Source organism: Pagrus major, chromosome 17, assembly GCF_040436345.1.
Source record: "Pagrus major chromosome 17, Pma_NU_1.0".
NCBI classification, from domain to species: domain Eukaryota; kingdom Metazoa; phylum Chordata; class Actinopteri; order Spariformes; family Sparidae; genus Pagrus; species Pagrus major.
Window position 1 is genome coordinate 25,718,201 of NC_133231.1, and position 22,479 is coordinate 25,740,679.

The following is a 22,479-nucleotide window of genomic DNA, read 5'->3' on the forward strand; positions in this document are numbered from 1 at the left end:
ATTTAGCCAGAACTGCATTTAAAAACTGTGTTTAACATTGCAGTCAGTTTGCAGAAAAAATATTTAGGCCTACATTTAATTTTGATATCATTTCTCTAAATTGTATTTTATCAACCGAAGTCTTGTCATGCCTCATTTTAAAAATGCTATAATGTTTGTTTGGTATCAAATTTGGATCAAATTGTCGTGTCAGTGAGATCATATAAACCCTGTGTACCAGAAAGAATGTACATTGTGCTTTAAGTGCTATAGTTGTGGTTAGAGCTTCAGCTTTTGTTTTTTTATGTATGGCCATATATTTTTGAATGTAACCATGGGAACATGTGTATATAATGTAAATAAAAATGGCTGCACTTTTCACCAGTGGCTTTGAGTGATAATGTTCAACATGAAGGAAAGAACTACAGCAGTCAGTCACAGGAAAAAAAAAAGAAATTTACTCGTTATTTTAGAAAAGAAAAAAGAAAATGAAATCATATGAAGTGAATGCATTCCATAATGTTACAGTAACAGCATCGTTATGACAGAAAATAACACAAATCCAACTTCAAGCTAATTAGAACTTTGGCATTAAAGGCTCATAACATGAAATCCCTTTCTGTAATATTTTTTAATCCTTAAGTCCTTCAAATGATTCATGAGGCCTCCGTCGAGGCTTTAACAGGGAGGGTTCAGGGTCTCACAAAGAGCCTTCGAGAGGCTTTGACACGTCTGTGGTTTTAATCAGATTTTGGTTTCTTCATTAATTAGAACTAACATTGCAAACAAATGTTAAAGAGAAGCTGTTTGTTTCTTAAGAAAACACTAAAACAAGGAGAAGTTTCTTTCTGCTGTATCGTCAGTCAGACGGGCCTCTGTAAAACCCTGACCACACCCTTAAATGATCTTTTCTCAGAGGGATGATTAGTTAATAGTTGCATATATTAAACAATTGAATACAGTAAATTTAATGTGCATTTTCTTAGAAATCTGTGTCATAAAGGCCAAATACTAAACATCTTTGGAGCTGGCCGTGGACTTTTTAAGGCACTTTGGGGACCACAGTGTAAAAATCAGAAATCTGCTTAAGGCAAACAAAGAATGTGGCACGAATACTGTCTATTCAGTACAATAGAAAGAAATACCAAAAATAAGCTATCAAGTATTTTCCTTAGATGCTTTCCACTGGAATATAAATGACTTAAGCTGCCAGACTACAGTACAAATCTACCTGCTGTGCATATTTGGCGACGCCCTCAATAAAAGCAATTGCATAAAGTCACAACGCATACAAAAATAACCCCCACAGTCTTACTCAAATTAAAAAAAAATCATGCCTGGGCATTTGCAAAGCCAGCGAGCTTAGAGACAAGAGGAGGAAAAAAAAAAGCCCTTATGACCAGTTCTTAGGAGCAACACAAAGGACAGCTGACAGTCACAAGACTGTGATACGAGGCATGTGTGCAAAGAACAGCGATTGTTGAGTCCTAAAAGGCACATCTGTGTTTCTAATCTGTAAAAAATCTTGTTAAAATGTTTCCACTGTTAGTAGCAGCAACACTTCTCTATTAAAATAGTGTTGATTTGGTTAATTAAGCTTAGAAATATATATATATATATATACTGTATATGACGACAAATTTGTCAGTAAAGACTCAAAACATTGTACTTATTCCTGATTTTTGCCCAGGTAGAAAACAAATTCTACATTATTGTTTCATAACAAAACATCGTTGGAATTTCTTTAAAAAATAAGGCATTTAAATGTACGTCAAACTGAGATACACAAGTGACCCGTTAAACTGGAAACATTCAACTTATCCAGCAAACAATTCAAAGCAAATAATTCCACATGTTCAAAAACATAACCAAATACATTTCTCTGGGGTCGAGCTGTGAATATCAGAAAAAATATATTCATCTCAAATAATAATTTTCTCTGTGTGCACCACAGCTGCCCGACCGTACGATTCAACTCCACATACCGTAGAAAATGTACACGTTTGTCTAAGGCTAAGGTGAATAAAAGAACCTGCTGAACACCCTGAGCTTACAGCACTTTGGCTTTCTTTGGAGACGTTTCCAACATAGTAAAAAAAAAAAAAAAATCAAATTTATCCTTTCTGTAGTGTAAAGATAGCACAATACTGTTCCAAAAGAAAAAAAGGATTATAAATTTCGATTGTAAACATCACTTAAATAAAGATTTGATCTATCTGATGGGCCATAAACATGATAAACAAACATTCTCCTGTCGTCTGTATGGCTGTAGAGACCTACTCCTGACAGGGTTCACTAGCTGTGCGTGTTGAGTGTTGACAGCCTGGCCATTAAATGTGAAACCCCGGCTCGGATCGAAGCACAAGCACTGGTCAATGAAGCTCTTTGTGTGTGTGTGTAGTGTGTGTGTGTGTGTGTGGGTATGTGCAAGAAGAGCAGGATACAATACAAGCATTAGCACGGCACACATGCAATAACATAACTTGAATATACAAAAAAAACTCAAAGGCTGAATATGAAAAGAATCCTGTGTCCTCTGCCAAAAAAACCTCAAAGAAAAATTTAACCCGCAGATTAATGTGAACACAAAAAATAAGACGAGGTCATATAAAAAAATAATAAGACAAACATCCCAATGGTAGAAAATGATTCTCCTTTGTGGGCCACAGGAGGTGAGGTGCTGTCTGGTTTCTACATGACGGAGCAGTTCTCCGGCTTGGCACGGCCCTGAAGGAGGAAGTGACACAGTGGAAGAAAATAAGAAAAGCTGGCAGGATGTTCACACACCGAACCAAACAAATTAACTGGGTTAACGATGAGATGATCACAGCGAGCTCTGAGTCACTGGTTAGCTGCTCTATTCAGTTTGATATATTTTCATTTAACAAAAATAAAAACAGAATCGAGAGGAAAATGCAATGCATTTATTTTGTAAAAGCCTGATTGTGCAGTTAAATGAATGTTGTCTAATGTTTTATTTAAAAAGGAGCACAACAAATTTTAAATAAGAGAAACATCTTCATTGACTGATTTTTTTTATGCCTAAACAAACTAAATAAACACCCTCTCTTTTTTATGACTGAATAAACAAACTGACCTTAAAAGGACAATACAATTTCATACTGTTTACTTTGGTTATGTGTGGCGGACCCTGCCACCTTTCTAGCTTCAAACAGTCTTCTGGGGACCTTATTTTCCTCTGAGAACAGCATGTTTATTCAGCTATTTGTATTATTACCTCATTAATATTGTAAATATTAAAATTACGAGTTTGAATTTCTTCTCCAAAACTACATACTGCCCCTTTAATGTCTTGTTGGTGACTAAATATTACTGCTGATAAAGCTGTTTGCAAACTTTTCCATGTTTGGTTTCTTTAATGTGAAACAGTAAGTTAAAGATTTTCATTTAAATCGATGTCTGTTAAGTCGCTCTCTATTGCCAAAAAGGATTACACATTGGTGACCGAGTCTATGGCCCACTGATGAACGTGATCATCTTCAGTTTCCTGAACATAATGATGCAGTTTAGTACTACTAGTGTAGAAAAAAAAAAAAGTGCTGAAGTCCAATTAATTCATCCCAATTAATTAGTGGTGCAGTGAACTGTGCACAGCTGGTGTGCCGAACATGCAAATATAAAAAAGTGTCTTCGAATGAACATTCAGTTCAACATAAATCAGAGTTTCTAATAATAAATTATGAAAACTAAATATGTGCTTGGGTTTGAATCGAGTCCTTTTCAGGAAACCTTCCACAGAAATTATTTTGAAATTACAGACCTGTTGCCAGTTTTTTAATACTGAGGTGTGACTGGTTAAACATCTGTCATCTCAGAAAATCAGAGCTTTTTGCACTCAAATCAACGCTGAGAAGTGAAGGACAAAAAATGTTTACTTCCGAGTCGGGCTGGGCAATCTGACCAGGAACAGGAGCAATATTTAGGCTACATCATAACACACAATATACTGTATATATTGATATTTTGAAGTCTCCTCAAAAGCATTTCTTTAATGCTCGAACCGGCGCAAAATTAATCATCACAATATTTTTGACCAAATACTTTGATATGGATTATTGTGACTTTCACAAAATATTAACACAATGAATTTAACTCCACAAAAAGACAACACTTATCCCATATCATGATATAATGATATCTAAAATTTCGAGGACATACAGTCTCATTTAATGACAGTGATGTAATAATGATCTCTTGCCCAGCCGACTCCCAGCAGCATCAGATGGAGTCTTAGTGAGTCAAAGCACATTGGAAACACACAACAGCTCTGCAAGACTGATTCATAATATTATCCAGTCCTTCTCTGTTTGCTGCAAATATGTAACAGAGTTAAATACGATGCGATGCGAGATATTCTGTCATTTTTACGATTGTTTAACCATCTGATGCTCCGGTGAAGTGAAGCTGCTCTGTGGTGTTTTCACTTCTGATTGTTGGGGGTTTCTCTCAGTCAAACTTAAAGTTTACGGCTGTGGGATTTCCTCTGTTACCTTCGCATTACATATACCATGTTGTTTGTGTATTGCTGTAACAACTTACGCAACATGGCTTTGTTGTTTCCGCGTTCATCACTGATTTTACTCACATCTAATTGAAACGTCAATACCGTCCTAACATCAGTAGCACATACAAATATGGAAGAAATCTAAATCAAGTTTCCTGTCACTTCAGAAAGTGTTTTTTTTTATTATTAATTAGTATTAAATCGTCAGATTTTGTCATAAAATATAATACAGTACTGTCCGGCCTTGTGCTGTGTGATTCCTGATGTTAATGTTGTAACACACACACCTTTCTGGGCTCGTTGCTGCCCATGAAGAAGGAATGTCCCACGAGGCCTTCAGGTAGACCCCCGCTGCTGCAGACACCGCCGCGGTCCGATGGCTGCCCGCAGGAGTCGCAGATCACCTTGCGGCTCCTCAGGTTGTACTCGTTGTCTGCGCCGCTTGTGCTGTGAGCTCCCTGCAGGGGGCGACACACAACAGGGTGAGTCACTTCACACTGCTGCTCGACTGTGAGTAATGTTGTTCCTGATGCATTATGTATGGTGTTTTATGAGGGATTTACCATGTCATCATCGTCCTCATCATCGTGGAACAGTGTGCGAGTCACTTTCCTCATGGCCATTTCCTGATGGATAATAAAGTCACAAAACGATTTGAGTGATTGCAGTTAGAAAGGAAGAGAAGTGGAAGCTCAAAGAAACACAGGTGAAGTCAGACCTCTCCGTTGGCGCTGATGAGGCTGGTCGCCAGAAGGTCACCGGTGCCCCAGGAGTTCTGGTTCTTCCACACCAGGTCACTGGGAGGGTTGTGGGTTGCATTCCCAGATGCAGCCCAGATCTGAAGAGGTTAAATGTCAGAGTTTAAGAGAGATCATGAAATTACAGAAAAAGGTCGCTACAGTCATGGATATATAAAGCAAACACAGTTATTAGCAGATACTCTACGCTGCATAGTACTTTTTTATTGCACCTTTCATACTACATTTCATACATATATGCACCAATTGTTTAATATAAAGAAACACAGAATGAACATAAAATCAAAGATAGAAAGATAGAAAATCAAAAACTCTTAATAAAATAAAAAATAAGATAAAGAAGCATAAAAAGAAAGAAAAAATGCCATAACTAGTGTGAAATTAGATGGAGAATAAACCCAAAACAGAAAATATGATAAAATAAGAATGAAAATAGAATACAGAGGAATGCCTAATAAACCACGCTGAATAACAATAATAAAAATAAAGTCAAACATAGCTGACAGAGTGCATTAAATCAAGTTAAATATAACAATTTAACATAAGTGCAGCAGCTCAAAGCAAGGCCTTGAATGCATTTCCTGCCTTTTCTAAGCCGATGCTTTTTAAACATACATCCATTTTTGCTAGCTTGCGGTCTTCTTCCCTGCATTTTGACATTTCCGTACTAATCTTGGCACATTATTGCCACCTGTCAATCTGTGAATAAGTGTGAACACATTGGCAGGAATGTGTAATGTTTCACCTCCAGGCTCGAGCACATGCACACAATACAAACAAAACGGGCACCCGCTCACCAAATTCTTGTTTTAAAGAACTGCTATTAGTAAAAAATAAAAACTAACCGAGGCACAACAGTCACATTCACAATAAAAAGATCGATAAGCTGAAAAATCATGACTTAGTGTAACTTACAGTGACAGTTCCTCCGGCCTTCAGAGTGAACTTGTGGGGAAACTTGTAGACGATGGGGGTGCCGCTGCCTACTTGTCTCTTCACCTGCCAGTTGGCCAGAGATTGGTCCTGCAGGAGAGAAATGGGAAGAGAGACGGAGGACAGAAAATTTAAAAACAAAACTGATATTTTGTCCAGCATGTAAAAAAAGTTTAACACACCAAAAAGGTGTAGGCTACAGATGCATATGGATGTCCTTCTTAGAATACATACTCTGGTATGGAAAGCATTAGCCGAATTATATGATGGTTAATTAGATTATGATATATATCAAATCGAACAACGTGTGTTTAACACAAGTGTTTGAAAAGCCATTCTCACCTCGTCGGCCTTGTTGCTCAGACGAACGTACTTGCCCTCCAGGTCGACCTCGTCCACAGTGATGCGCCCGCTGGCTGAGGCGTGCTGGCTAATGCGAGTCTTGGTCACGGTGCCCCCCGCCATGCTGGAGGTCTCGCTGTCGTTGTCATTGAGGCGGCGCTTCTTGCTGCTGCCCGCGCCAGAGGAGTTGCGGCTGCTGGAGGCGGTGGCGGCGGAGGTGGACTGGAGCAGGCGGCTGGTGTGGCTGTGGCCTGAGCCGGAGGTCCGCGTCACCATGACCTTGCTGGGTGGAGGGCTGGGTGACAGACGCAGCCTGAGGAGAGAGGGAGGAAGAGATTCAGATGACAGAAACAGACCAAGGCAGTTAGTGTAACACAGATACAGTCTCACATTGTTTTTGTATCTCACCCTCACTGTCCTATGACTCTTACCCCACAGCTACTACAACCAACCTGCTCCAGTGATTGGCTGATTGACAAAGAGCCTTGAACCAGAACTGTGATCTAGGAAAAACTGCCTCTGCTGTTACTGCAGCAGCCTCTGAGAAAAATCTACATCAACCTTCAGTAACTTTAAATCTCCCATATTGTGGAAAGTTAGATTTCCATGTCTTTTGTTATTATAAAGCAAATTTTAAGTTTAAAATTCTGTTGTTGTGACAACCTTAGGCTGCAGGAGAGAGAAAGTTAATCATTCATGTAGGTACAAATGTAGCAAAGAAACAATATCTTTGTATTATTTATGTTTATTTATCCTGTTATGTTCATCAGGAAAATACATAAGTCTAAGTCTTTCAAATCATGTCCACACAGCTCTGTTTATTATACACTGGGTGTAACCAGATACGGAAAAAATAGTCAGGTCTTCCATGTCAAGGCCAAAAATATGTGATTGTTGACCATTTTATTCCAAAACCAGGAGCAATAATCTGAAGCCATTACAGCTTCCACTCCTCTGGTTTTAAGCTTTCCATTTGGGCTGCACGATATGGTGGAACAAATCATTTTGCAATTATTTTGTCGGATATTGCAATCGCGATATGATTGGAGATCATTCAATTAAATTTTCCTTTTCACTAAAAAAAACAAATAAAATCATAATTGAGGTCTGAACCTAACAAATATGTTTTCCTACATCTCTGCAGCATTACAGTACTTTGTTATAATCCCTATTGGCCACACAGTTGACATTTTCCGTGATTTGGATTTCTCTCTTGGCCATATTGTGATTTTGGTAATATTTTTGATAAATCGTGCAGCCCTTCTTTCCACCAGATTTCTGAGCTTGGCTGCAGGGATTTTATCCCATTTATCCACAAGAGCAACAGTGAGGTCCAACACTGATGTTGGATGTTCAGGTCTGGCTCACAGTCGGTGTGCTAGTTCGTCCCAAAGGTGTCGGATGGGGTTGAAGTCAGGGCCAAACCAAAAAAACGCTTTGATGGGTCTGGCTTTGTGCACACAGACTCTTCCCCAAACTGTTGCTACGAAGTTGGAAGCATACCATTTTCTTAAATATCATTGTATATTCTAACATTTTTGTTCTGATCTGTGCTCGTTTGGCAAAGTCAGTAATGACTTCACTGTTTGTATTATGTCTCGTTAGTGATCCCTCCCTTCCTGTAACAACCTGTAGACCTTTAGTAGTCCAATGATCTACCTTCTGCTCTACAACAACCTCACCTCTCCTCCTCTCCCTCCAGAAGCTTCCTGTAAGCATTAATCTCCATGTCCAGGGCCAGTTTGATGTCCAGCAGCTCCTGGTACTCGTCCAGCTGCTGCAGCATCCGAGCTCGGATTTCGGCGATCTCCTACTCTTTATCCGCCAGCCGTCGCCGCATCAGGTCCCGCTCCCTGGACAGAGCCTCCTCCAGCTCCCGCACCTTGGACTCGCTCGCTGACAGCTGATTTAGAGAGAATACACACACGCTAAAGGTTGGTCAATTAAGACAACAATTCAAACACAGCTAGTCTGCTCGATGAGTCAGATGAGGCTTAAATGAATCAATCGTGCTTAAAGGTGAGGAAAAACAGTTACTGGCCAGAAAAACCAGCAGACAGACATCAAACCACTGACAGATAGTGTGACTGACGGACTGTATGAGTGTGTGAGTGCGTACCTGTTTCTGCAGCATGCTGAGCTGACCCGACATGCCCTCCAGTCGAACACGGGTCTGCTGAAGCTCTTCGTGAGCAGCTCCCACCAAGTGGCTATTCCTGTCAGCTGAGTGACGGGCGTTCTCCAGCTGACACACAGAGACACACAAAGACACACCTTTCAGCACTGGTTTACTACACTGAACCGCCTGAACTAAAACTCTGCTGTCTGACACACAGATTATCAACTCAGAGTTGTGTTTACTCTATTTCACAGGACGTCATTTAATGAACAAAGTCTCTTAACTTGTTTGAAGACCAAACGCCACAAAAGAAAAAAACTCTTTAGCCTGTTGCTTCTTGCAATCTCTTCTATTAAGTTAACTCATTAAGAAAGATATTTTTAAGTAGTAGAGTAGAGTAGAGTAAAACTTTAATGTCCCTGTGGGGCAATTGACTTTACAGAGAGTAGTCAAACACAAATACATAATTACATCAACCACATACACAAGACAATATCCACATCACTTACACTGTCACCAGAGATCATGGAGGTAGTTTGTTTTAAAAGCCAGTGGAATAAAAGATAATCTGTATCCGTTTGTAATGTCCTTTGGGAGACTAAACCTCCACCCTGATGGAACTCAGCATATAAAGGATGCAGAGGGTCCAAAACAAAAGTCTTTGCCTAAGAGATGGCCTTTACTTTATACAGATGCTGAAGGTCATTAAGGGTAACAAACAGCAGTTTGACAATGGTTTCAAATGAACACTTTATGATACGAGTTGTTGTCTTTTGAAATTTTATTCATACTTTGGTTTGAGAGATCAAATCAACATCAACAGCCTGAAGATCATTAGGGGACATCATTAAATACAAAAAGACCTTCTCAGACGAGAGATCAGCATCAAATACTGTTTGGCAGTCTGTCTCAGGTAAAATGTACTTTACTTTTAACTTTTAGCTTAATCATTTATTATAGATAGATGTATTATAATAAAAGTTTGAAGTTGTGAATGTGACGTCTTGTCAATTCAGATAGATTTTGTTTGGCTGTCAGTGTTTCTATCGATCAAAAACATCCAACAATAACCGTTCACCACTGTCTCGTCGTTATAGTCCTCCACCATCCACCTGAGTTAGAGCAAATTTAAAATGTCCCATGTGTAGTTATTGATGTCAAGAACCATCAACAATCTCTACTTGGACTCTCTAGGTGTGGACAGAGCAGACGTACCTTTGAGTTGTAGGTCTTCTCCACCTCCTCCTTGTAGAGGCGGAGCTGCTCCTCGTGTTGGGCTCGCATCTCGACCAGCGCCTCGGCGAGCTTGCTTTCATAGTCCATCTGCCGCCCGCCTTCGACCTCCACCATGCGAGACTCGTGCCGGCGTTTGGACTCACGTATCTCCTACAGACACAGACAGGTTGGAGGTTAGGTTATTTTAGGTTTTATGGATCTGCCTAGTTTGACTTGTATTGATGAGAGTCTGATTTTCTCGACTATTTATTACTTAATTAAGCCACAAAAACAGTCGTTTGTATTGATGGTTGGTTTATTTTCTTTCAGGCACTTTAAACAATTAAAAGACTCCACCTGCAGACACCTGTTATAGTCAATGAACTTAATTGCATTGATTAGTCAGTCGCTGTGCAGTAATTACTTGTTTAGAAGTACAGCGCTGTTGACCTTTAAGCAACTCCCAGTTAGTCTATTTACATTCAGAAAACACGTCTGTTGGTCAGGACTCGACCAAGACCAGAAAATTATGAAAACTGTGATTTAATTATAGCAAAAAATTAAATCTAACAATTTAACTTACGCCTTGTAAATATTTCTACTTGTACTGTGTTTTATCATTTATGTGAAAACAAACTTCAAATAAATAAAAAAAAGGAGAAATGAGAAGCAAAAAGATCTGCATCAGGAATGCAATCAAACAAGAAGGTGGTTGGAAGAGAATCAATATCCTTTGGAAAAGATGAAAAGTAGGACAGATGTCTTAGAAAAATAAAAACAGAAATAGAAGTGTTAAGGTGAAGAGTGGGAACCTCGTTGTAGATGTTCTTCTGGAACTCCAGTTCCTCCTTCAGGGTCTGCAGGCGGTTCTCGGCGTCCACTCTCCTCAGCATCTCATCCTGCAGCTGCCTCTTGGCATCAGCTAAGTTACCTTCCAACTGGGAGGGAGGAGGAGGAGGAGGAGAAGCAGAGAGAAGATGAAGAGGGAAATGTTCTCTAATGGAGGCATGTGAGAGAGAAAAAAAATCAAACACAGCTCTTGGTGTGATCTGTGCAGCGTTGTTTGAGCTATGAACCCTTTTTTGAAGCCAGATCCTGCAGTTCCTCAGTGTGGCCAGTAGATGGAGCAAGGCCACAACTGTATCTACATCAGTCTTGTGGTAAAATTCATTGATAAAACAAACAATGGAGAATGCAACCTTGTCTGCCTCACCACCTTGTCCTCATTCATAATCAACTGCCTGGAGGGTTTACATAAAATTACTTCTTCTGCTGTTATATTTCTGTGCTTAGGAGGTAAAAAGCTCACACACTGAGACAATCATTTCAAATCTCAGTCTCTGTGGATTTGCACTCCAACTACTGACTGATTTTCTAACAGGTGGCAACCAAGGATCATAAACTTTTTCCTTTAATACAATCACTGCAAGTACTTAGAAGTTAACCCAATGTAAACAGTGACAGGACCACAATGTTTCCTGTTTATAATTTAGAGTTACGTGTCATGGTAAAGACATCCTCTGTGAGCTGAAATGATTCACTCAGTGTGTGTAATACATTATATTTCAGACAATTTTCCATGTTTTCCGAATGGGTTTCTATTTCCTCTGAGCAACTTCCTGCCGTCGACTACCCTGTAAGACTTCAGGTGTTTTTACCTTGGCCAGCTGGGCCTTGAGGTCCTTCACCTCAGCCTCCAGGGCTCGCTTCTCCCCCATGGCGGTGGAGAGGGAGGCATCTTTAGAGTTGAGCAGGGCTTCCAGGTCCCTCAACCGGGCCAGAGCCGCCTCCAGGTCAGACTCCTTTTTACCGTTCCTGTAACAACACGAGACAGAGAAGATGTGGACGTTAGGTTGATGTCCCTTCAATAAGCTATGTGTCATTATCACACCCTGCTGTATACGTCTTTCATATCTAGGTATACTGTCCTCCAGATGTTTATGTACAGACCCCAACAAGTATCAGCATAAAAAAATACTTTAAGTACAGAAAGTAAAGTACACATTATGCAGACTAGCCCTTTTGAGACCAATGTATATTATATCATTGGATTTATGCATTAATTGATTTTTAAGTTTTGATTACTTCATATACTGCTGGCTAGCAGGAAAATTTCCCCCGGACATCAAATAACTCTTCTCTTATTCTATATAATAATAAAAGGTACAATAATTGCCTCTGAATCGTAGTGGAGTAGAAGTATAAAGCAGCAGAAAAGGTAAAGTAGTAAAGTAAAGTAGAAGTATCTATACTTGATTAAGTGTACTTAGTTATTTTACATCTATGTTGGATTTTAATTGTGGACTCTTCTCTGGTAATACAGCTCATCCGTGTGTTTCAGGACTGTTCTCTTTGAGATGTTGCATAATTTAGCTCTTTTTTGACTTTGCAGTTTGGATACAGTTGATTCGGCCTCTTTGGAGCTGTTTCATTCATCTCAAGTTGCTTTAAAAAAAACTCACATCGAAGTGCTGACTGCTAGACTTCTGTTAAAGGTCTACACTTGATTGATTTTTGTTTTGTTTTAAATGCGCTTCTTTGCGTTATGTAGAGCACTTTGAACTGCCTCTGCGTTGAAGTTGGTCTGAATCCAACGGTATCCAGCATTCGATACAGCTCCTGTTTGCATCTGCATCAAACTTTATTGAGTGGTTAGTCACATGGGGTTATTCATTTTATCTTTTTTACAAAAAAGAAACATCAGAGAAACACAGGTTCCTTTGATCCCTTCTGACTGACGACTAAGAACAGGATGTTAAGACAAACTTGCGCTGTAGCCTCATACTTTACCCAATTTAAACAAAAAAATCAGTGGATCTGTGCTCAGCTCAGCTCGTACATTAAGTGCTGTAGAGGAAATCATAAAATTCTCCTGCTGACATTAATGAGAACCTGTTCCCATATTTCTGCTTAAAGTGAAACTTGATGAGCAGTGTAACTGTGCTGCAGTGACACAAGTTGTCGATGACACAAACTACCATTGTACAGTGCAGCGAGAGCAGCAGTTGTCCACTGTTGATGTGAACTGAACTCAGGCCAACACATCAACATGCTGTTATTAGCCTTCCGTACTGAGTAAGAGCCCATTAAACTCTCTCTCTGGGGGAAGCTGTGTCGAGTTTAGAGAATTCACGTTTCTTGTGCATGTGCTTGTGCGTGTGTGCTCCGCCTCTCCTTTAACATCTCGACAGAAACCAATTTAGAGTTCTGGTTGGGTTGGGAACGAAAACAACTTGGATACAGGCATGGAAAAACAATACATGCCCAGCAGAAGATGAAGAGAGCGGAGGGGAGAGAGGGAGGTTGTTAGCCGTATAGGTGGTTCACGCACGGCGAGAAGGAAATGGGCTCCCTGTTATTCTATTTGTGCCTGTGGGCTAGTTCTTCATTGTCATTAATAATGGCCATCTGCTGGGGGAGATGGCTTCCAGGCTGCTCACACAGACCTCTGAGTCCTCCGGTCACTGCCAGCCGGGTGTGAGGACGAGCTTCACAATGAACTCAGATAAAGTTACTCCACAGCAGAGAAATGAGTGACTGCAAAGATCGAGTCCATTCATAAGCTATTACCTCGGAAGTGAAAGTGTAATTTATTGGTTTATGATACAGCAATCAATTTCTATTACTGCGTTCAATAAACACTAATAAGGCTTTAGACGAGCCTGAAATTGCAATTCTGCTTCCTGAAAAGAGCCGGGACAAAGAGACGAGATGAACTGGTGGAAAAGCAGAACTACACTGAGGCCGCCTGCGTCGGGGACGGAACTGAATGAGTCTTTTATGTCCAGAAAAAAAGTATCAAATTAAATCCAGAGAAAACACATCCATGATGCCTCACAGATGCACGATCAAGCTCAGAAAACTTGAATGGGTAATTATATAAAAGCCTTCCAGACGACTCATTGTTCAGATAAAAGAAAAAGAGAAAGAGTCACAGCCCAGTGGGTCCAAATCAAATCATGGCCGACCATGCACACAAACACACACACGAGAAGGTCTGGGACACACTTGATCAGACATGTTCCCTTAAAGTTACAGTGGAGTACATGCAGCCAGGTGCTAGTTTATTAGGTACACGTAGCCAAAACACTACATCCGACCTTCATGAAGGTTATGATGTTCAGTTTTTGTTGAAGGTGTACTTACGGTCATTTTGGAGGCTGTGGTTTGTGATAATCCTCTAGAGAGGTGTTTCTAATATTTGGATTAAACTGCACTGTTCTTCCTAGGTCTACCCTAGACCGAGATAAGATCCCCATCATACTTTAATTAAGGCATACATGGAAACTATGTGTCTCTCTTTTTTTGCAGAAAAAAGTATAATTACCGCATTAAAAGCCTTAAAATGGTACCCACTCCTTCTCCCTCATTAAAAATTCCAGAATATATGAATATTAAAATATTTTTCATTTCACAAGTTGAACCAGAGACCAACCACTTAAAGCATTTTCAATAGAAAAGTCCAGAGATGGCTGTTGTATGACACGTCTCCCCACAAAACCCAATCGTCTGAATAATAAACAGCTGAACCGGGAAACATATCAGCCAATCGGGTTGTTGCACTGACGCGAGCGCACAGTTGAGATTCCCGACAGTTTCAACTGATTGTGTGCGGCTGCAGATGGAGAGGGATCTAACGTTAATGCAAACGATTACCAAGAAAGGTGAGGTTATCAAAACAAGAGCTCTGGTAGGATGAGCTGACATCACATCACATCACGACACTGTGGACTGAGCCCTTAAAGATGTTGTCGTGAGGCTGTGAGCATGAGTAGTAGAAGTATAAAAAAAGCATTTTATTTTTAAATAATAAATAAAATTACTTTTTAAAGCAGTTGCAGTTCTGGCTCTCTCCTCATACATTTAGACAGGGACCTGGTCTTGTTAGCCTGACATTACTGCCCAGGGATGTTGCCAAGATGCCTGCCGAGCGGCGAGACTTGCCTAAACGGACTCTGGTTTAACTTCCGAACACAAGATGTTTTTGGAGACTTTAAGGTTCCACATCACACTTGTGTATGCTGACTAGTGGACCAGGGTTGGCTTCCAGACTATTTGAAATCACAAATCATGCAATATGGAGGAAAAACATTTCTGACCGGAGGGGGACTTTCATAAACTTGCAACTAGATGTATACATTCTTTGGTAACTCAACAATGACCTTTTCCAGAGCCTTTAACCAAATTTAAATGACCAGATGTTTGGACCAGATGTTCATACATTCCTTCTCTACAGCAAAGCACATATTCATATTTATAAACTTCCCCAGTCATTAAAACAGTCTTCTACAGTATCATTTAACAGCTGGTTGTAAAAGCCCTGCTCAGGGACATATTGTTTGACTGCACTTCAGTGATTAACGGATGTATGTCTCATTTGAAACATACACTCGGTTGGCAGTTTATTAGGTACACCGAGCTAAAACAATAAATCCTTCCTTCATGAGGGTTACAATGTTCAGTTATTGTTCAGATGTAAAGAGGCTGCAGTTTGTTGCTGTTGAGCTGTATTGCAATTTAAGCCCCACTCCATGATATTTAATGTGTGAGTAATTTCCTAACAATGTTGGTGAGCCACACTGTTAGCCAAATGATCTGTGAGTCATGCACCATCCTACAAGCTTGTGCAGGCCCACTGAGACAGTTTGAGAAGCTGTGAGGAAATTAAAAAATACAGTACAGGTTACAGTTTGTCCCTGAATAAATGCTTAAGCTCATAAATACCCAAGAGGAACTGATGTTAGAGTGACCGTTATCACTATCAATGCTAATATCTATTCTTTACTATCAATGCTAATATCCATGCTATTGCTATCCAAGGTAATATCAATGCTATTGCTATCCATGCTAATATCCATGCTATCACTATCCATGCTAATATTTATGCTATCGCTATCCATGGTAATATCTATGCTATTGCTATCCATGTTAATATCTATGCTATTGCTATCCATGCTATTACCAGTCTATTGTTATCCATGCTAATAGCCATGCTATTGCTATCATGTTAATATCTATGCTATCGCATTCCATGCTAATATCCATGCTATCCCTGTCCATGTTATTGTTGTTACTATTGCTATCCATGCTAATAATGTTGATCTCGCTAAAAACAGCAGCCTGGTTGCGACCGTAATTGAGTCTGTCTGTCTTTTTGAAAAAAAATCACGTTAACCTTACCTTAAGTAACACTGGCTAGAGGGGGGCTTTAAACTGACAGGTGTGTCTATTATTTTGTCCACCCCATTTATATCAATGAGTGTGAGTATATCTCTCTCTCCATACATACTTAAAACACTGGAGGAATTCTGATATAATCACAGTTAGTTAAGACTTTTTTTTCTGCTCTTTTGTTGCGATACAGGAATGTGACTCTTTCAGACCAGCTGTAAAAGTACTTGAGATTACGACTGTACATGCACAGGGAAAAACATGAATGTTTCAAGAACACACACGTACGTGCACATACACACGCTGACACCTACAAACATTCCCTGAATTCTTGAACTTCCAAAGACTTGAAGCCTACAGTAACAGAGCCGCCCTATCAGCCATCAATACGTGTCAAAGACTCCAACAAGACAGGCAGAGAAGTGGCATAAAGCGAGGTGTGGTTACTGCTGTAAAGTGTTTTAATGACTGTTATCTTTTTGTGACGATAACGGGATAATAGTGTTTAGCCACCTCTGGCCCGGCCGTGTTCCCTCAGGCTTGTGTAACTCTCTAGGTGTGATGAAAACTCGTTTTACAAAAGGCTGCTGCTGTTGTTGTGGATCATTTCAAATTCACCACAATGCTGCTCATTAACATATTATGGACTTTAATAATAAAACAGCCAAAATAGGCCTGTAATGAGAGAGAGACGTGTTTTCTTCTTATTTAATTGGGCTGTAAAGTGTAAGCATTAGTGATGTGAACACCACACACATATTTTTCACATTTGTATACAACTTGACATAAAAATTACTTAAAACTATACGGCTCTTTGTCTAGATGTTGATACTCTTTTCAGTGAAACATTTTAACGGGCTGATTCTGTGGGCAGATGAATGCTTGTTAGTGTGGCTGGCTGTGAAATGTTTGAGCGCTAATGGGCCCAGTGGATCAGCTCCAACAGTGAATTAATGGACAGTGGTGGGTTTGGTACAGTGACATGCTGTTTTACTTGTACTCACTTCATACACTAATATGATGGCAGGACAGAGTGTGTTTCCATACAGCAGAATAACATGCAGTGTAGTCATGTGATGGCTGTTACACTACAGCGGTTTCAGTACAAGTGACACACTCCAATGAAAAAAAAGGAAAAGACTAAGACTTGGACACGGTGGTGTTTTACGCTAAATGCTAACGCCAGCATGCTAGCATTCTCCCAATAAAAATGCTAATATTCAGATATTCAGCAAGTATAACATTTACCATGTTCACAGTCACAAAGTACAGCCTTCATTACTTAAAGGATAACGCCACCAATTTCACACATTAAAGTGTGTTTACAGGTCTCGGGGGAGTACAACTGCATATGTTAAAAAGTGGTTTAAGTCCTTTAATGCTCCAGAGGAAGCTACATGTAATGAAATATATTGCCTCCAGTGAAGTCACTCAGTGGCTGTTGCATTGTGTGTAATGTAGGCACCAGGTTTTGTAAAGTAGTCTACTGGTCTAGAATTACACTCCTATAACACTGCTGGACTCATTATGAAAAGAAATGATCAAAATCGATACAGCAGAATTAACTTTATAATATCAACTTTATTATTCCACTCTTTTTCCCTTTTCAAAACCTGCTGCCTACATTACCCACAGTTCACCAGCCACTGAGTGACATCACCGGAGGCAGTGTATCAGATTACATGCAGCTTCTTTTGTAGCCACAAAAGGCTTCACACCACTTTTCTTCACATCTGCAGTAGTGCCCCGCAAGACCTGTAAACACACTTTAGTGAGTAAAACTGGTGGAGGTGGCAAACTTTGACCGGATGATGGTGCCAGATAAAAAAACACGTCACCAAAGTTATAGGGACGTGAATGTCTGTACAAGCTTCATGGTAATCAATCCACCAAACTTGTCAACCTCGTGGTGGCGCAAGAGAAAAAGTCAGAGGATCATCTGAGTCGTGACATCATCCTCTGGGAAACATGAATATCTGAATGTTTTTCCAGAAGCAGGAACAGCAGGTTGGAATCAATCGAACAACAAAGCACGACATACATTTTCTGATCAAACAAGAGATTCTGGTTTGATCTCTGACTGACTCATAAAATGACTCCCTTTGATGCGATTGCATTTATTTTTCTATGATCTTGTGATTTAATACTGATTAAGGATGAATGTGGAGCAGATTTGAAGCCACAATTTTTAAAAAAGCAATAAAGAAGATAATAGGTTAGCCTTCGTAGCAACTGGGATATCACATCCACACCTATCCAGTTTTGGGTGAATCAAACTGTTAACACATAATGATAAATTTAACCATAGATATTTTAAAAGTTAGTCTTACTGTACTGTACTGATAAAATAATCTGGAAAAAGAAACCCACTTTATTACACCATGTGTAACGCTGTGATGGACTCGTCTGTGCTGTTCTTTAACATGCTGTCTTTGCTACCGTCAACTCCAGGATGATGTTCCTGGATGTCGGCTTAAAACAACGGAAGGATTTTATAAAAACCTTTTCAGTGTGTGCGTGTGTGTGTGTGTGTGTGTGTGTGTGTGTGTGTGTGTGTGTGTGTGTGTGTGTGTTTGTATTTCTTTGAAGTCCATGTGTGCACGTGGGTGTATTTGTGCATGTTTGAGTCTGTTCTGCACTGTGTGGGAGTGTTGGCTGCAACAACTGTGTACACCACCATGTACGTTAAATGCATGTATGCGCAGATTTTCCTTCTTATGACATCATGCATTAACAAATGTGTGTGTGCCAACATGTTCAGTACATATACGTTGTTCTCGTATGCTATTTACATAATCCAGTGCAGGGTGTGTGTGAGTTCTTTGTGCGGGCGTTTGCTTTGGACTACCTGTTTATATAATCTAGCATGAATTGCGTAATTAAAGAGCCTCAGCATAAATATCCTCTGACTTTATGTTTACATTTTGTTCCATCAAAGCTCTGAAGCCTCGCAGCCAGTGCTCAGAACACGTGTGGAGCCACTCCGCAGTTATTTTCCAAGAATCACACTATTAATATTTACACTACAATACACAGTCAGCATGAGACTAACAAATGTGGTACTGAGAATGGCTGAGAGCCAACAGATGAGCAAACAAATTGCAGATTACATTTGGGAAATTAGGTGAATAAAGCGGAAAAAATACCAGCCAGTTTCATCAAGATAAGGAAAAAATCTGTTGCAAGTAAAAACAAGGCAGCAGAGTTGCTTTGGAGCATGCAAACTGAGAAAGACCTTTGTGCCAAAAGGGCAGCGCTGCACGTTTCATACCTCACACTGGAAGAGGGAATTAAAAACAGACAAAGAAGTGTAATTTCGGCAAGCCTTATTCTTATTTTTTCCAGTGTAGACCACTTGTCTTATTTGTCATGCCTTCTTTCCTCCCACACACAAAGTCGACACCGCTGAATAAAAATAATATAACTGAAAAATAATAAAGGTTTACACATCATTCCACCCTCTTCAGCTGCTATATCAAAGCTTTTTTAAGGCAGTTTGTTACAATAGAGTAAATGACACATTTTTGAGGCACAGACACAAAATGGGAGCTATTGGACGGAGACAGTGTGAGATGGGGGAGAGGAGGGGAGGAGAGGAGAGGAGAGGTTGGTGTTGGTGGTGGTGGTGGTGTTGGTGGAGGGGGGAGTGTGAAATGGAAATGCGAAAAGAAAGAGACAAAAAGAAAAAGAGAAAGAGGGGGAATAATAGAGACGAGAAATCTGAGGAGGAGGAGGAGGAATGTGTTGGCTCGGCTCCCAGCCTCAAGGATGACTCACAGCTATCTTTGTCCACCCCAGTAACGAGAAACGAACCCCGCCTCGTGGAGTGAAAGAGAGAAAAAAGCCCACTCCCCCCCGCCTCCTGTTTTGCTATGCCGTTGCCGCGGCAACCAAGGCCTTGTCGTCAGGCCCTGCCATTTCTACCACGCTGTGGACGCAATGGAATAAAAAGGTGTAGACTCTTCTGAGCAGATTTTTCAAAATATCTCGGAGAGGGTGTGCTTTTTTCAACACTAACCTATAATTTTACAAAAGATATGGCAGATGAATTACTGCAGCCACATAGCCGGGGAAAAAAGCTTCATGAGACCTTGGCAACAATGATGCCAAGTAGTAATCAGCACTGAGAACTGAGACAAAACCTCAATTTGAGACAAAAATGTAGTCGTTTTAGAGCAGATTTACATTTAAATTCAGACAGGAAGAAACACTGTTTTATATTTTGTGTACATTTCTCAAAACTACTCTGGATTTCTGAAACAGAAGATCTCACAGGAGTTGAATCTGTGTGCGCTGTCTTTTTCATTTCAACTTTACCAGACGGCTAAATTTAAAACATTTGAGATTATACAGCCTCATCGTCTGACCTCTGCCTCCCCCGTTTCTCCGACTTTGCAGGAAAAATCCATGCTCTTACTTCTGAGTGTAGTCTACCAGCCTGTACTGCACTGATCTGATTGTTTCTGATCATTAGAGGACATAATCTTGGCTGCACTGGGTCCCATTTAAAAGGTTAGTTCACCCAAAACATACTCCCTCCTTTACCTCTGAAGCTTTCTACCCATAGACACAGTTTAAGGTATTTCACTCAGGCTTTGGGTTAATTGTATCAGGAGATGTCTGCTGCCACCCCGACATAATTGAGGTGAATGGTTAATTTGTTCAATTTCTAATTTAATTTAACGTCTCTTTCTCTTCCGATTACTCTGGATGATTCGCAGACCTCCCCGTCAACAGTGTTCAGAGCTACAAGTGCAAACTGTTGATAGCATGCACGCTGGTTTATCTTCCTGGAAAGAGATTTCCCTGTTGACTTTGTGAAAACATTTTCAACGCTTCAATGCATGCGATGAGTGAGATTTTGAATTCTTATTTTTAAAAGGAAAGTTGACCAACATATTCCCATTTATGGCAGCTGTCTGGAAAAGTAGCTGCGAGGGATTGAGATACCTACATGCACGCACTGACACCTGCCCCACTACAGCTGCAGCTTCGTGCAGTTCACCACAGAGCAGCTCCCCTGCAGCAGGAGGGGGTTCAAAGCTCTGCACATGGGCACATCTGCTGAAGCTGAGGAGGAAAAAACCAATGAGATTTTTTCCTGCCAGTGTATTTTAAACCAGTTCCTTTGTGAGGGGCTGCTGTAGCTACGAACAATTCATCACCTCGTTCATTTCCTGTTGCACAAAAAATTCCTCAAACATGCACTACAAGTGTCCATTGATCCATATGGTGTGTAACTGTATAAACACACACACACCCACTCAGTCTGGCAAGCATGTGTGGGCACATGTGGGTGGGGTTTCCCGATGACTCACTGCTCAAACACTGAGGAGAGGAAAAAAAAAAAAAAGAAGGGGGTTCTCCCAAATTCCCTATAGATCTTCGAAAATGTTCCCTTCTCCAATTATAGCCAACCTTTCCTCTTTTTCCACCCTGACTACATTCACAAAGCGGCTTTATGTTGACGACACTGGAGGGAAAAGGTGAGTAAGAGGAAGGTTGTTGGATAATGGGGGTTTCAGTAAACAAACACACAGACCCAGAAATAGAACTGGAGCCAGGAAAACGTGCTGGAGTACAGCAGTGTTACATTTATACTGTGTTAATGGGCCATTACAATAAAACACCTTTTCTGATGCAGGCTGCAACTAATGATGTTGTTTTATCTATCAAACCAATCAAAAATAGCTAAAGAATTCCATCACATTCACAGAAGCCCAAACCAACATTTTTAATTGCTTGTTTTGTCCGACAACACTCACAGGTATTTCATCGTTCAACAAGCAGAGGCACAAACACAGGCTGGTGGAGGGGAGAGTCTGTTCTCTCACTCAGGACGGCATTCGGTTGAATCCTCACTCAACTTTCAAATTCTATCACTGTTTTAAAATTTCGGTATCACTGTGACATCGGTGGTTATTTTGTTATAGGAGAAATCAAAACGGGAAAAAAGGTTACTACATGACTTTATTTCTGTATCTCCTTGATGAAGTCTGACTTTTTGAAAAGTGAAATCCAAAGAAAGTTGATCACAATCAGCACTCTAGTCTGAAGAGTTCAAAAACAGCAACTATATTATTTTTGAATTTTTTTTAGGTTTGTGCACGAAAATACACGGTTATATAAAACAAATCATCCCATTAAAAAAGCTCAATTAAGTGAATGTTTGGTATTTTTCTTCATTAATAACTACGACAATTTATTATCAAAATTGCTGATTCATTTTAAGTCAGTCAACTGATTACTTAATGTGACATACTCTAATAGATTAAAGGTGTATAAGAGCAGAAGAGCTGCAACGATTAATCGATTAGTTGTCAACTATTAAACTAATCAACTGTTTTGATAATTGATTAATCAGTTTGAGTAATTTTCTAAAGAATAAAAAAGTCTTCGTAAGCTTCGTAAATGTGAATATTTTCTGTTTCCTTTCC

The 22,479-nt window shown here is 40.0% G+C and overlaps 1 protein-coding gene across 1 annotated transcript in view; it reads right to left on the reverse strand.

Moving 5' to 3' along the window:
* Positions 1-414: 414 nt before the first annotated feature.
* lmna (lamin A) overlaps positions 415-22,479 on the reverse strand; it is a 44,131-nt gene continuing 22,066 nt past the window's right edge. The window contains 11 exon segments of the mRNA XM_073485176.1: positions 415-2,706; positions 4,792-4,962; positions 5,068-5,130; positions 5,223-5,342; positions 6,178-6,285; positions 6,538-6,850; positions 8,220-8,440; positions 8,657-8,782; positions 9,872-10,042; positions 10,684-10,809; positions 11,530-11,686. Of these exon segments, the coding sequence (XP_073341277.1) occupies positions 2,671-2,706; positions 4,792-4,962; positions 5,068-5,130; positions 5,223-5,342; positions 6,178-6,285; positions 6,538-6,850; positions 8,220-8,440; positions 8,657-8,782; positions 9,872-10,042; positions 10,684-10,809; positions 11,530-11,686 (1,612 nt within the window). The 3' untranslated portion in view covers positions 415-2,670.